The sequence below is a fragment of the Athene cunicularia genome (assembly GCF_003259725.1).
Source record: "Athene cunicularia isolate RWA chromosome 28 unlocalized genomic scaffold, athCun1 chr28_part2, whole genome shotgun sequence".
In the NCBI taxonomy this organism is placed as follows: domain Eukaryota; kingdom Metazoa; phylum Chordata; class Aves; order Strigiformes; family Strigidae; genus Athene; species Athene cunicularia.
Genome location: NW_020799140.1, coordinates 733,936 through 748,906, shown reverse-complemented (window position 1 = coordinate 748,906; position 14,971 = coordinate 733,936). Strand labels below are relative to the sequence as shown.

General features: G+C 58.5%; 2 protein-coding genes across 4 annotated transcripts in view; both read left to right on the top strand.

Moving 5' to 3' along the window:
• Positions 1–7,219, top strand: part of LOC113489484 (unconventional myosin-Vb-like) — a 15,709-nt gene extending 8,490 nt beyond the window's left edge. The window contains exons 20-38 of the mRNA XM_026865207.1: position 1; positions 108–264; positions 355–594; positions 1,309–1,518; positions 1,680–1,773; positions 1,911–2,056; positions 2,294–2,407; positions 2,582–2,809; positions 2,894–2,991; positions 3,923–4,109; positions 4,303–4,402; positions 4,598–4,753; positions 4,925–5,076; positions 5,351–5,440; positions 5,659–5,809; positions 6,214–6,484; positions 6,561–6,735; positions 6,899–6,979; positions 7,061–7,219. The exon at position 1 is cut by the window's left edge and continues 211 nt beyond it. Of these exons, the coding sequence (XP_026721008.1) occupies position 1; positions 108–264; positions 355–594; positions 1,309–1,518; positions 1,680–1,773; positions 1,911–2,056; positions 2,294–2,407; positions 2,582–2,809; positions 2,894–2,991; positions 3,923–4,109; positions 4,303–4,402; positions 4,598–4,753; positions 4,925–5,076; positions 5,351–5,440; positions 5,659–5,809; positions 6,214–6,484; positions 6,561–6,735; positions 6,899–6,979; positions 7,061–7,219 (2,810 nt within the window). The remainder of the gene's footprint in view (positions 2–107; positions 265–354; positions 595–1,308; positions 1,519–1,679; positions 1,774–1,910; positions 2,057–2,293; positions 2,408–2,581; positions 2,810–2,893; positions 2,992–3,922; positions 4,110–4,302; positions 4,403–4,597; positions 4,754–4,924; positions 5,077–5,350; positions 5,441–5,658; positions 5,810–6,213; positions 6,485–6,560; positions 6,736–6,898; positions 6,980–7,060) is intronic.
• A 3,283-nt stretch (positions 7,220–10,502) lies between these two features.
• Positions 10,503–14,971, top strand: part of LOC113489464 (ceramide synthase 4-like) — a 43,711-nt gene continuing 39,242 nt past the window's right edge. For 2 of the 3 annotated variants that reach the window (XM_026865179.1, XM_026865182.1), the window contains exons 1-2: positions 10,781–10,881; positions 11,012–11,171. The gene's annotated coding sequence lies outside the window, so the exon portion shown is untranslated. Of the gene's footprint in view, positions 10,882–11,011; positions 11,172–14,971 lie in introns of all 3 variants that reach the window. The other variant, XM_026865180.1, reaches the window with a different exon arrangement.

The following is a 14,971-nucleotide window of genomic DNA, read 5'->3' as shown; positions in this document are numbered from 1 at the left end:
AGTGGGGGGCTGCAGGGAGCAGAGACCGAGCTCAGCCTTGCTGAGCTGGCAGCTCTCCTGGGTCCAGGCTTTGCCCACCCCTGCCCAGCGCTCTGTCCTGCCTGCAGGTTCACCAGGATGCTGCGAAGGACCAGGGCTGCTGTGACGCTGCAGAAGACCCTGCGGATGGTTCTGGCCCGCCGCTCCTACCTCCGCACGCGCAGGGCTGTCGTCACCATCCAAGCCTTTGCCCGGGGCATGTTTGCCCGACGTCTTTACCAGCAGGTAGGAGCCTGGCAGGACAGCGGGTGTCCCCGTCGCCCCTGGGGGGACTGTGCTGCTGCCAGGGCCACCGCTCTATCTCTCCCTCCGCAGATGCTGCGGCACCAGAAAGCTGTGGTGATCCAGGCTGCTGTCAGGGGCTGGCTGGCCCGGACCCGCTACACCCGCCTGCGCGGGGCCGTCATCTACCTGCAGTGCTGCTACCGCCGGGCGCGGGCGCGCCGGGAGCTGCGGCAGCTGCGTGTCGAGGCGCGCTCGGTCGAGCACTACAAGCAGCTGCACAAGGGCATGGAGATCAAGGTGATACAGCTGCAGTGCAGGCTGGACGAGCAGGTGGGTGCTGGCTTCAGCCCTTTGGGGGTCTCGGGGCATGGGGGCAGCTGACTTTTTTTGCTGGCCGCTTCTTCCCAGTCCCTGTGCAGTCAAAACCATGCCTGCCCTTGTCACTCCCAGCCCTGGGGCGGGTGCTGACCCTGCGTGACACGTGTCCCCGGGCAGGAGTCGTGCATCTGGGTTTTCCCTGCTCCCTACTGGATGTGGGGCTGGTGGCCATGGGGATGGGATGGGCACCCTCCTGGGTGCTTGGTTGGGTGCAGCTTTGCAGCAGTGTCGGGTGCTGGGAACAGTTGTGACATGATGGGTTATCCCACCACGTTCCTGCCGCCAGCGTCTGCCATGGCTCTCTGGGTGTCTCTGCTTCGGCTGTCACCTGTCCCGGTCTGGGGGTGTCTGTAGAGCGGGTGGGAGGGCTCCTGTGCTGTGATCCTGTCTCTGGGGGTTGCAGGGGGTGCAGGGCTGGAAAATTCTGCTGTTGGGGCTGGCCAGGATGTGGGCAATGGGGTGTGACCCCATGTGGGGTGACGCATCACGGATTGCTCTCCAGGCCTGAGCTCTGTTTGAGGCGATGCCGGAGGCTCGGGGCTCCAAACGGGTGGGGGGGAACTGGGGTGTCCAGGTTCGCTGCAGGAGGGCAGCCTGGCCGTGCATGGGCTCTCGCTGACGGGAGGCACGTGGGGGTTATCCCTGACGTGCTCTGTCTGTCTCAAGGCCCAGGAGAAGCAGCGGCTGGCGGCGCAGCTCTCGGGGCTGAGCGCTGCCCACGCTGAGGAGCTGCAGCGCCTGCAGGCCGAGGTGCAGCGCCTGCGGGAGGAGGTGGCCCGGGACAGCCAGGTCCGTCAGCTGCAGGAGCGGCTGGCCGAGCTGGAGAGGAACAGCGTGAGGAACGGTCTGGGCCAGGAGGTCGAGGAGCTCAGGCAGGTCAGTCTGCCCAGGGGATGCTCTTGCCCCGCTGGGGCTCTGCGGGGCTCGCTGCAGCATGCTGGGCTCCTTGCCGTGGGGGGGTCCCCGGAGGAGACCTGGCAGCCGGGGCTGGCCCCGGGCAGGGCTCGGGCTGTACCTGCTCCTCCGCCTTCCCACAGCGCTTGGCAGAGGTGGAAGCCGTGAAGCTGCAGCTGGCGGAGGAGAGGGATACCCTGACCCAGCGTGTGTTGGAGCAGTCGCAGGACCTGGAAGGTAAAAGGGATCCTCTGATCCCCTCATCCCATTCCCCCGGATATGGGACCGGTCCTGCAGGCTTGTTCCTGCGTGTCCCCTCGCAAAGGGGTCCTGGCTTTGCCTGTCCCCACTCCCTGCCGTGTCTGTCCCCACAGAGCAGCACCAGCGTGCGGCGCGGGACAGCCAAGAGCTGCTGCAGGAGCTGGAGGAGGAGCGGGCGCGCTACCAGAGCCTGGTGCAGGCGTACGCCCGCCTGGAGCAGGGCTACGAGAACCTGCGGGAAGAGGTGGACTTCCACAGGGTGAGGGGCTGGCAGGGACACGGGCACGCTCAGGGCAACTCTTTCTTTGGCTCCCTGGGGGGAATAGGCAGCGCTGGCTGGTCTGGGGCACCTTCTGCGGGAGAACGGTCTCCCCAGCTCATGTGCTGGGGGATCCCTGAGCCAAGGTATCGTCCTGAGGATGCTCTGCCCCAGCTGATGTGCCAGCAGGTGCTTGGGGTGCAGGAGAACAACCTCGTCTTTCTCTTCCCCACTCAGCAAAGCACCCTGAGGCGATCCCCTTCATCAGAGAGTTTCTTGGGCTCCGAGAGCAGCTGCTTGTCCTCCATGTCCACAGCTCCCTCACGAGATGGCTCCGACCAGCAGGCTGAGGCTAGTGGTGACACCGGTGGGGACAGCAGGGTGAGGGTGATAAGTGGACTTGTCCCTTCCCCTGGCTATGGGGACAGCTGTGCTCTGGGGCTCCTGCCTGGGAGCTGGCCCCGCTGGGGAGGATTTCTGGTGCCCAGCAGTGGCTGCTGTGCCAAGCCCTGTCTCTGCACGCAGGGGCAGGAGGAGCGCTGGCAGCCGGTGCCAGAGGGGCCACAGCCCAGCACCGAGATGCTGCTGAATGGCGCCGTAGGCCAGGATCCCTTCGAGAAGGCGTACCTCCTCCTCCTGGGGCAGCTCAATGCTGTCAACGAGGAGCTGGCCCGGACCCGGGAGGAGCTGCGGAGGTCTAAGGCTGCAGCAGAGCCGGAGGAGAGGAAACTGTTGGACTTCCTCAAGCGCAGGGTGAGCCCCTGCCCCGCTGCTGTGAGCAGGGGGATGCGTCCAAGCCGGCGGGGCTGGCCTCATCCTGCTTTCCTCTCCCTGCAGAACATAACTGAGATGCTGGGGCTGGGCAGGAGCCCGGAGAAGGTGGCAGCGGATGACGACTTGAAGCACGCGTATGATACGGTGCAGGTTGCCAATAGGTGAGCGTGGCCCCAGGGAGATGGTCCCCAGCTGAGGCTGGTGTCCCCACAGAGGGCTGCTGGGGGGGTTTTCCCTGGGGTTTGAGCCGGCCACAGTGCGGGTTGCACCTGCCTGGGCAGCGCTGTGATGCTGGGCTGCTGCAAATCCTCTTTGAATCCGCCACCTCCTCACCCTCTGCGGGCACTGTAGCCCCAGCTGGGCTGGGGGACTAAGGGCAGCCTGCCCCTTGCTGCCCAGCTGGGTGTGGGGCAGCCCTGGCTCTCCTGCCCTTCTCTCCAGCTGTATTTTCCTGGGTGGCTGGAGCAGGTACTTAGCAGAGTCCCTGGCAACCTGCAGGTGAGGCCTCAGGAGCCGGCGAGTGCTGCTCAGGGCTGCAGAAGCCCCTTGGAGGAGCTCGGGAGCAGGCACCTGCCCTGTGTCAGGCGTCGAGCGAGGGGGCACAAGGGGCTGGGCTGAGCAGAGACCTGCTCGCTGAGCTGCTGAGGAAAAGGAATTGCACATCTCTGGGAGCAAGGTCAGGCTTGGCAGGAAGGGGCAGAGCCGGGGCTGGCACACGCAGGGAGGAGAGAGGAGAGGCCAAAGCTGGGTTAGAGTTGGGAGCAGCCAGTGATGTGTCTGACACCAAGAAGGGATTTCTCAGTAGGACTGTAGCAAGAGGAGCTCTGAAGAAAGCACCAGTGATACTTGGTGATGATGCGGTCACCTCACACAGGCATAAAGGCAAAGTGAGACTGAACTTTTTTTTTTTTTCCTCAGTCTTTAATAATACTCCTAGGCCATGGCCTGCCCCCAGGGTGTCTGGGCAGGTGGGGAGTTCCCAGCTCTGAGATACTTCAGGGGAGAAATGCCCCCTCAGCTGCCTCCCCGTGGGCTGGGGTGTGGCAGCTGAAGGAGGTTGGTGCCTCAGTTTCCCCTGGTGCACGTCTGCAGGCTGCTGGCAAGTCAGCTGCGGGAGGAGAAGCAGCAGCATGAGGAGGAGGTAGAAGGGCTGCACCTCAACATTTCCTCACTCAAGCAGCTGAGCCAGCAGCAGGCAGCCCTCATCAAGGACCTGCAGCAGCAGCAGGGGCAGGAGGGGCTGCAGCACCATGTCCTGCGGCTCAAGGAGCAGAACTGGGTAAGGAGTGGTGGGCAGGACTGGGCCGGGGGCTGACTTCCACCCCCTTGCCCTGGGTGAACTGCAGCAGCCCCTTCAGGAGCAATGTGGGGGACCCAGCTGTATCCCCAGCTCTGCTCCACTTGGTGGGTGCTGCTGTGGGTGTCCAGCTGAGGGAGGCTGGCTGACCCCAACTGGGGCTGTCCCTGCTCAGGAGCTGGCCCAAAAGCTGGAGAAGCAGGAGAGGAACACACTGAAGCTCCAGAAGCAGCTGAGAGCCTATGCAAAGCAGATCCAGGAGCTCACAGGCAAGTGCCTGCATGGGAGGGAGGGAGGTAGGGGGCCGGCTGGAGCATCATCCAGCCTCAATAGGGGGAGCAGAGTTCCCCCACCTTCCTGCCCCAAACCAGAAATGCTGGGCAGCATCTATTTGGACTGAGCTGAGGGACCTCCTGTGGGTCCCACAGCCCGGGACGCAGCAGGATGTGACCTGTGCTCCTCTCCCCCAGTGAAGAGAGGGATGACCAGGCCGGTGCAGGAGTCGGCAGCATCCGCAGTGGTCCTGTCCCACTCCACCATGGTGCCATCCCTGTCCGGGCGGTCCCAGGCCATGCTAGCATGGAGGATGGAGGACACAGGGCGCATTATCAAGGCCATCATCACAGGTAGGGTGGGGAGAGATGGGGACTCCTTACCCCAGCTTGATCCCTGCTCGTGTTCCTTGCACCCCTCTGTGGGTGCTCATCCTTTGGGTGTTGCTGGGGCAGCATCTTGCTTGGCTTGGGACCAGCTCTCCATAGCTGCCTGGATCCCAACTGTCCTGCTTTCCCCTGCAGACTACAAACCGCAGAGCCGCCTTGGGGCACCCCCAGAGCTGCCAGCCTACGTCCTCTTCCTGTGCTTCCGGCACGCGGACCACTGCTGCGACGAGCCACGGGCCCGCTCCCTCCTGGACGCAGCCATTGATGCCATCAAAAGGGTCATGAAGGTGCTGGGCTTGAGGGGTGTGGGCTGGGCCGAGGAGCAGGAGCATCCCTGGCCAAGGCGGGGGTGGCAGTAGGGCGCAGTGTCTGGGCTGAGGGGTGCCCCTGGGTGCTGCAGAGCACCTGCAGGAGGGTCTGGCAGCTCTTTACCCCCCCCCAAGTCCTGACTAGGCTGCAGCTATCTCTGTGTGGCTGATGGGGCTACTGTGGGATGTGAGGGCTTGCTGCTGGAACTGCCAGAGCCCTCCTCACCCCGGTGCTGTCTGTTCCCTCCCGCAGAAGCACAGCGATGACTTCAACACGGTGGCCCTCTGGCTCGCCAACACCTGCCGGCTCCTGAACTGCCTGCGCCAGTACGGCCAGGACGAGGTAGGGCTGTGCCATAGGGGGTCTGTCGCCTCCCTGGGCAGGGAGGGAGCTGAGGGGGGACAGGGTTTGCCCCCACCTGGGGCTGCACCCTCTTTGCCCCATCCTAGGTAGCCAGCGATGTGTGGGGCTGACACGGCTCCACGCTTGCTTGGGGACCCTGCTGTGTCCCCTGCTGTGTCCCCGGGTCCTGCTGGCTCTCACCCAGCCTGTGCCCGCAGCTTTACTGGCAGGGGAACACGGCGCAGCAGAACGAGCATCGCCTGCGGAACGTGGACCCCCAGAGCTCCTGCCACAGCCTGGGGGCCCTGGCTGTCCAGCTCTACCAGCAGCTTATCCGCACGGCTGAGAAGCGCCTCAGACCCATGATTGGTATGGCCTGGGCTCGCAGGGCACTTGTGGGACAGGGGTTGAGGGAGGGAGCGCTGCGCTCAGCTGGGTGAGCTGCCCGCTCTGTTACGGAGGCGGTACCCAGAGGGGCAAGGTCGGGTCTGAACTGGGGGCCCCCTTCTATGGGGGACCATCTGCTCCTCGAGCATCCTGGCGTGGTCTCAGCATCCGTGGGGACCTTGGGCTGCATCCGTGGGGACCTCTGTTACCCCATGCCCCACTTTGCAGCCTCATGGAGCGGGGCCAGCCCTTGGGCTAGCCTGGACCAGCTATTCTGGAGGTGTCATTGGCCCCTGCGTCCCCAGCTGGGACACAGAGACAAGGCGCTGCTGGAGGCATCATGCAGGGTGTCTGCCTTGTTACGATGAGCCTTTTCTACCCTGTAGTTGCTGCAATGCTGGAAAGTGAGCCCATACAGGGCTTGTCTTCGTCCTGCCCTCCTGGCCGCCGCCGGTCCTCAACAGCCCCTGCCCACACCCTGCCTGAGCTGCTGCAGCAGCTGGGCTCCTTCTGTGCGGCCATGGACCACCACGGGCTGGCCCCCAGCGTGGGGCACCAGGCCCTGCGCCAGCTCCTCTTCCTGGTCACTGGCACCACCCTCAACTACCTGCTGCTGAGAAAGGACACGTGCTGCTGGAGCCGTGGCATCCAGCTCAGGTCAGTCCCCGTGCAGCTCTATCTGGGGGAGCCGGGGCACGGCCCGTGCCCGCCCCTGACTGCGGCTCCCGGGCAGGTACAACATCAGTCAGCTGGAGCAGTGGCTGCGGGCGGAGGGGCTGCACCAGAGCGGGGCCTGGGAGATGCTGGAGCCCCTGGTCCAGGCTGCCCAGCTGCTGCAGGTGAAGAAGGTGACAGAGGAGGACGCTGGAGCTCTCTGCAGCCTGTGCACGGCGCTCTCACCCCAACAGGTACTGGAGGGGCTGGGGCTCGCTGCCCGCTGGGCACTCCTCCTGACCCAGGGCTGCTTGGCCTCCCTGGGTGCGCTGGGCATGTGGTGGCACCGGGGTGGGGGCCACACCATACCCCCAGGATGCGCCCTTCCCTGTTCACGGTTGCCGCCATCTCCTCCAGGTTGTGAAGATCCTCCGGGCTTACACCCCGTCTGCCGGGCTGGAGGAGCGTGTCAGCCCCAGCTTCATCAGCAGGGTTGAGGTAAGCGGGACCTGGGCTCTGGTGCTGGGGGGGGCTGTCCTGACTGGGGCAGCCCTGGGAGTGAGCTCTGTGTCCCCGCAGAGGCAGCTGCAGGACCGGTATGGAGAGGGATCCGGCCAGCTCCTGGTGGACACCAGCCACCTCTTCCCTGTGCACCTGCCCTTCAGTGCCTCCCCCCTGCACCTGGATGAGCTTTGCATCCCCGATGGCCTTGACCTGGCCTTCCTTGTCCGCCTCTGAGCCCACGTCTGGCCCTGGGCTGCTGCCTGTGCCCCACTGAGGGGTGTCTGAACCCCCTGAGGGCTGGGGGGGCAGCACTTCTGATGTGTGCCGTCCTTCTGGGAAGCTGTTGGTTTACTGAAACTTGGGTGCTTTGTCTGTGGCACAGCCGAGGGCCCACAGTAGTCCTGTGCTGGGGGTTTTGGCCACTTTTTAATCCTTTGAAGCGAATAAAAGTCTTTGCAGATAGCTTTGGAGTCTGATGCCGTGTGGGGTGGGTGTGCTGCTTGCTGGGTGAATGTGAGGGAGCTCGAGGGCTCCCACTGGGGCATTCCTGTGGTTTTTTATGACGTATAGAATAGTTTGGGTCGGAGAAGACCTTGTAACAAACGTTCAGTTCCAACGTTCTGCAATGGGAAGGGATATCTTTCAGTAAATCTTGTCTAAAGCCTCAGCCAAGCTGACTTTGAATGCTCCCGATGATGGAGTTCCACAAGTTCTCTGGGGAACCTGTTCCAAAGTCTCATCATCTTCGTTGTAAGGCATTTCCTCCTAAATCCAATCGCTTCCAGTGTGCCTCAGAAAGGTCATAGGACTCTCCCTGCCCCAGCTACGCTTTAGAGGGCAGCAGGGTCCTGCACGGGCTCTGGCAGAGCACTGATGAGATGTTATTCTGTAGGCGAATAGGAGAAACCTTTGTATCAGCTCTTGGACAAGGAGAAAGCTCTTGTCTTATGGCAGCTGTCAGCTCCCCAGTAGCTGTGGATCATAGGACATGGGGTGGCAGGGGACTGTCTGGGCCAGAGCCATGACAGGATTGTTGAGCTGAAGCTGGTCCCTGGAAGGAGGGGAAAAGGGCAGCAGAGCTGCTCCGGAGGGTTTGGAGAGAGCAAACGTTACTTCTTCGGGGAGGTACTTAGCAGAGTCCCTGGCAACCTGCAGGTGAGGCCTCAGGAGCCGGCGAGTGCTGCTCAGGGCTGCAGAAGCCCCTTGGAGGAGCTCGGGAGCAGGCACCTGCCCTGTGTCAGGCGTCGAGCGAGGGGGCACAAGGGGCTGGGCTGAGCAGGGACCTGCTCGCTGAGCTGCCGAGGAAAAGGAATTGCACATCTCTGGGAGCAAGGTCAGGCTTGGCAGGAAGGGGCAGAGCCGGGGCTGGCACACGCAGTGAGGAGAGAGGAGAGGCCAAAGCTGGGTTAGAGTTGGGAGCGGCCAGTGATGTGTCTGACACCAAGAAGGGATTTCTCAGTAGGATTGTAGCCAGAGGAGCTCTGAAGAAAAGATCAGAGTGGGACTTGTGGATAACGTTCACCTGACAGGCATAAAGGCAAAGCGAGGGATTCAACATGTCTTTTGCCTCAGTCTTTACTAATATTCCTAGTCCTTGGGCTGCCTGATCCCCTGAGTCAAATCACTCCGACTAGGGGAACAGTGATTTTCCATTTGTGGCCACTGAATTTGTTGGAGATCGGCTGAATGAGGAGAAGGTGGATGCTTTGGCAGGATCCCTCCCCACTGGGAGTCTGGGAGGTCCCAGCTCCCGGGAAGCTGGCCAGCGGGATTCCAGCTGACAAGAAGAGGGAATACCCCCGAACCTGTGAGTCCAACCTCGGCTCCTGGAAAAACGCTGGAGAAGATTATACTGGGCGCTCCTGAGGGCGTGTATATAACAACGAACCATCAGGCACAGTCGACACGGGTTCACGGAGGGAAAGTCCTTTTCATTTCATTAGATAATCCTTCTAGCATGAGGTCACCCACCCAGCAGGTGAAGGGAAGGTTGGAGATGTAATTTTTCTAGACTCGAGTCAGAATTTCGCCTCCTTCTGGTCCAGATGTCCCACTGGGAGACACGCAGCCCCACAGGGTGCTGAGCGAAGAACTGCCTGGACACCCCGGCTCGAAGGGTTTGCTGGAGCCAGGTCGGGGGGGTGTGCAGGGGCTCCGGTGTTCCACACGAGGGTGCTGTCCGCCTTGGCAAAGGGCACCCCTCGGCTCCTCCAGTGGCGCATCGCTCCGGAGCATCAGGCGGGGCAGAGCCTGAGCTGGACTTGCTGAACGGGATTTCGGGGGGTGACTCGTTCATGGACTAGAACTTGAGGACTTGCTTGACATCTGAACACACTCTCATCCTGCTCGCAGTGGGCAGCCAACAGATAAACGATAACATTTAAAAAAAACCCCCTGTTTTGCTTACTCATAACTATATTGTCATATAAATACTAACCTGTCGGGGGTTCATGAGGGGAGTGTTTCCAGGAGCGATAGTGATGCTTAACGTGGAGTGTCGTGGTCTGAGGTCAGAGCGGCTCTCTCGAAGGCTGCAGGGCCCTGCACAGGCCACCGCAAAGCCCGGTGAACATCCTGCAGGGAACCTGGAGGCTACCAGGACTCTGCCTGGCCAAAAGCTCTAGGACACCCCAGAGCGCAGCATGGCCCTCTGCCAGCTCTGGCACTCCCCAGCAAAGGCCCTGGGGCATTCTGGAGGGCAGGACGGCCCTGCCAGGGCTTCGGTAAAGTCCAGTAAAAGCCCCAAGGGTCTCAGGGAGGTAGAATGGCATTGTCTGGGCCCTGACAAAGGCCAGCATTAGGAGGACATGGACCTGCTCGAGCAGGGCCAGAGGAGGCCATGGAGATGCTCAGGGGCTGGAGCCCCCCCCATGAGGACAGGCTGGGAGAGTTGGGGGGTTCAGCTGGAGAAGAGAAGGCTCTGGGGAGACCTTAGAGCGGCCCCCTGGGACTGAAAGGGGCTGTGGGAAAGGGGGGAGGGACTCTGTATCAAGGGGGTAGGGATAGGATGAGGGGTAATGGTTTTAAACTGAAAGAGGGGAGTTTGGATTAGATATCAGGAAGAAATTCTCTGTGAGGGGGGTGAGGCCCTGGCACAGGCTGCCCAGAGAAGCTCTGGCTGTCCCCTCCCTGGCAGGGTTCAAGGCCAGGTTGGACGGGGCTTTGGGCAACCTGGGCTGGGGGAAGGTGGCCCTGCCCGGGGCAGGGGGTGGGAACTAGATGAGCTTTAAGGTCCCTTCCAACCCAAACCATTCCATGATTCTGTGGATGTGAAAGGCGTATGCAAAAATACAGCACGTGGTCATAGAGAAATGAGAGATGTGTTGCCTGTGCTCAGAGTTATTGCAGGTGACCCTGGCTGAACCACTTGCACGCATCCATCGCAGTGCTCGTCCGTGAGCATCAGAGAACCCCCGAATGGCACCTGTTTTGTTCAAAATAAAATCCCCTATTCAGTTTGTCACCCGGAGGTTTCCCGCACAAGGGGAGCGGCGAAGGCTCTGATACGCTGCTGGGCGCTCTCAGGACGCTTCCCTCTCCGAGGTGCGCAGAGCAGGGGGACGAAGGAGCAGGGACCTCAGCAAGGGACCGAGTGACGTGAGCGCTGGGGTCCTGACATTCACCCTGAAAATAGCACTGCAGGCTGCGGTCACAGCAGGAGCGGGCAGAGCCAAGCAGCACAGAAAGGGCATTGGATTGCTTGCTGAAGTCGCAGTGTCTAATATTAGCCACGGGTCGTATACTTTGGGAGCCCTTTCAAGAAGGACAGAGACCCAGGGACAGCTTTCCTGCCTGTAATCCCCTGGAGCAGCACACTCGGTAGCAGTCCTTTGAGGTCTGTAACCCAAATCCTGCCAGGCTGTACAGGGGACACAAAACGGCTCTTGGCTACTTTGGTCTGTACTTTAAATAGGAACGAAGCTGCTCCCATGTGCCTCCCGCAGAGCCCGGGACTGGGGCGAGCTTTGCACGGCCTCTGATACTCTCGTGGTCTCTCTCTTTTTTTTTTCTGTGACGCTCACAAAGCTGAAACTTCAGCTCAAGCTGCTGAACTTTGGCACCAGGCGATAAACCCCTTTCTCCGGATACCTGAGGTTGGACAGAGACCCGAGGACAACCGAGCCGGGCTGATGGCAGGACAAACGTGTGAGTGAGGCAGTGCGGCGGATGCCGTCAGCACGAGAGGGTAAGTGGACTGCAATAAGCACCGGGACGGGCAGAGACCCGGCGTGTCTGAGGCCCCTCGGCCGTTCTAAACGTTAGAGTTGAGAAACCAAAGGGCACAGCAAGGGCAGACGCCTGTGTCAGAGGACTGGGGCGGGAAAGAGAGGAAGCGGCGCTGTGTCAGCGGGCCATCACCTCTCACCTGCAGGATTTAGGGCAGAGTCCAGGTGGCAGATAGCTGCTGAAAGACAGATCAGGGGGAGGGACCCAGTGTCCCCGATTGAAAAAAATCTGTATCAGGCCTGAGACAAGTGACGAAGCTGAATGGCACCAAGAGTTGAGGGTGACCTAAGCAGGAAATAGGAAATATCCATACAGTGGTGATAACAGGGAGCTGCAGGGTAAGTTCCATGGGAATAGTGTGATCAGCAGTACTGGAATCTCTTGGGATGGTGTTGGCCCTCAAAAGGGAGATGTTGTTTCAGGAAATTCATAGAAGACACCGACTTTACAAGAGCCATTGGTGGATGGAGAAAGAGACCTGGAAGATTTGCAGATGTAGATAATCTCTTCCCAATTAAGACAGTCTTTAAAACCCACCAGCTATTCGGCATTTCAGGGTAAATAAGACGGCAGAGACCTGCTCAAAGCTCTCTGAGTGCAGTATGCCTAGGAGGCTATACGAAAGAGTTTTTCTCAGCGTGTTCACGTTACTTATTAAACTTTGTGAGACTATAAAAATAAGCCAGAGAGCTAGGTACAAGCTGCTAAATCAAAGATTTTTCCATGAAACCATAACGCATGCTATATATAAGTCAGTGCTGCCAGTGTAAAACAGCATGTGGAACACCCAGGAGCTGGGGAAACGTGAGGATTTATTTTGAACGACCTAGCTCAGCTGACGACATAAAGACTTTGAGGTTCCTTAGGCTGTTAGGGTTAGGACTGTTGGTGTGAGTGATGTCACCCGTTTAGAACACGAGCAGTTCGAGAAGAAAGGCAGGTTTGGTGCGGTTAATAATGGTTGAGCCTCCTCTTGAGAAGTGTTAGCCATGGTAGCTACCCACTGTCACCCTCATCGCCTGGCCACTGCCACATGCCCAACCATCATCTACCGGAAAGCAGATTTCTGAGTTTGTCTGCTACTGATGACTCCTCCCGAATTCCCGACTTACTCTGACATAGACACAGAGCGATAATCAGAAGGGCGCGTTCAGAAGGACGGTCGTGTTTAGCAACAGCATCTTGTCAGATCCCAGGTGTAAATAACTGCGCGCCCATCCCTGAATTATCTGCGCCGTTCCAGTTAGACGCTGTCGCACAGCATCCTCTCTCAAGGTCTGAGAAACTGCAGTATCTACTGAAGACGGCCTCCCCCTTTCTTCATGAACAGGATGGATTCCGGGAGTAGGTGTATTATTAATCCCGGGGATATGCTGTGTCCTGGTCTTAAATAATCATGGCCTTGGGATCTTTAGGGTTGAGAGCTGCGTGAAGAAGATGGTAGGATGAGGTTTCACGAGAGAGTCATGACTCGGAGTGAATTAAATTTAAATGAAAGAATCCAGCTATTTTCCACACTATAACCGAGGGAGATCTGCTGCTGGGGAGGGGGATGAGTCAGGCTGCGGTGTCCAGCAGCTCTGCCCAAACCCCCGCGCCCCATCACGCAGGAGCGCTGGCCGGCAGCGCCCCGGCGCACATCAGCATCCGATTGTGTTGAGTTGGATGGAGCCAGGTCGGGGGGGTGTGCAGGGGCTCCGGTGTTCCACACGAGGGTGCTGTCCGCCTTGGCAAAGGGCACCCCTCGGCTCCTCCAGTGGCGCATCGCTCCGGAGATCATCGCCCACCGGAGCATCAGGCGGGGCAGAGCCTGAGCTGGACTTGCTGAACGGGATTTCGGGGGGTGACTCGTTCATGGACTAGAACTTGAGGACTTGCTTGACATCTGAACACACTCTCATCCTCCTCGCAGTGGGCAGCCAACAGATAAACGATAACATTAAAAAAAAAAACCTGTTTTGCTTACTCATAACTATATTGTCATATAAATACTAACCTGTCGGGGGTTCAGCAGCCTATGTTCTAGAATAAGTGCTTTTTACATACCCCGGATCCTAATTATTTTATGAGATAACTTGAAGAAGCCTGGTATTTAGAGACTGTTTGTCCACCGTTGTGTTTCAGACCCCTCTGGATGTCTCCAGGTACGTATCCCCAAAGACTGGGACCTTTTACCTTTTGCTGCGGGTCTGTGTGCTGGCGGCTACACAGAGACCGCTCCTCCCGAGAGGCAGGACTCGTACTGCACTTCTGTAACTCAGAGAGACACAGCTAACCCAAGAAAAAAAAAAAAAAAGCTGTTAATTACCAAAGCTGGGTCTTGAATGTTTTTGTTTCACGCTCTGCACACACTGAAACGAGAAGAGTTTTGCTCATGGAAGGCCCAATCCTGATCCTTTGGAAGTCAGCGGGAGCTTTTCTCTGCTGTCAGTGGGCTTTGGATCAGACCCAGAGAAGCTGACACTATAAAGACAGACGCTGCGGGTCAAGCACTGCTTTAAGTTGCTTTCAGCGATGCCAAAGAACGAGCTAACGGACCAGTACCCGCATGTGGGAGCACTGGGGTCCCCCCAAGGGGCTATGATATGGCCAAAGCTTCCTGACGTGATTGTAACTCCACGGTCTTACTACCTCGTGCAAATATATTCACTGCTCCATTCCCCCGGGGTACTACTCTGTGGCAGCCTGGCTCCCGGAACAGAAACTGTTTTCAAGGCATCAGTCTGCTACAAGCTTGGTTGTGTATCGCTTGATTGGAACGGAACGCGTGGACTAAAACGTGCAAGAAAATGTGTTTGTTTTACAGTTGCTAACATTTCTATTTGTTTGTTATTCTATTCTTTGTTTTAAAATTGCTAACATTTCCATCTTCACTGGTCATCGTAACCATGCTGACTACAGCTTTAGAAAAGTCTGGAAGTAAAGAGCTGCCGGACAGCATTTTAGTAAGATGAGACAACGGTCTTAAGTGCTCCAAGAATGCCTTAGAGCACACTGGCAAACAACAACAGTGCACATGATCTCTACTCCCAGGACCTGAACAAGAACGATGGGGTAGAACTTTTTTTTTTTTTTTTTTTTTTTTTGGCCTGTGTAACACAGGAGGACAGAATAGATCATCTTCAGGATTTTTTTTTGCAGTGATGGCAGAGCTTTGATCCACGGTATTAGCTCTTTTTCCTTGTTTTGGCTAAAATAATACGTAGCGCTTTTAAGCAGTGCTTTTTCCATACAAAGAGCAGATGCAATTTGCTGAAACGCCTTATTTTATTTTTTTTCCCCACCCTTTTTTTTTTTTTCTTCAGTTGTGAAGATAAGGCTGGGTTGAACTGGACACATTCATCGTTGGCAAAAGATGAACTGTGGGACTGCAGAAATGGGTTCCAGCATCATCCCCTCGGGTGGTTATAGGCTGCTTGATGCATCGTGTCCGGAGTTTAGAATGTAACTGTGTGTGCTTGCATTCGTGCCTGTATTTAAAATGTATTTTTATACAAGTGACGGAGCAGGTGCTCGGGCATGAGATCAGGTTTGTTGTAAGGAGCTTTAGGGGAGTAACGGGGGTAAAAAGGGGTAAGAGGGGAGGGAAGCGTGCAGGACAAGAGGAGGAGCAGAAGATGGCACGGCGGGGTGGCCGGGGGTGTCTCTTCATCAGGCGGCGGCAGGAGCGAGGGTCTCACGGGGAAAAGTCGCCTTCTCCCTTTTTCTTTGCACTCACGAGGGTCTCGGGTAACGGCCGGGCTGGTCCGCGGCCGCCCC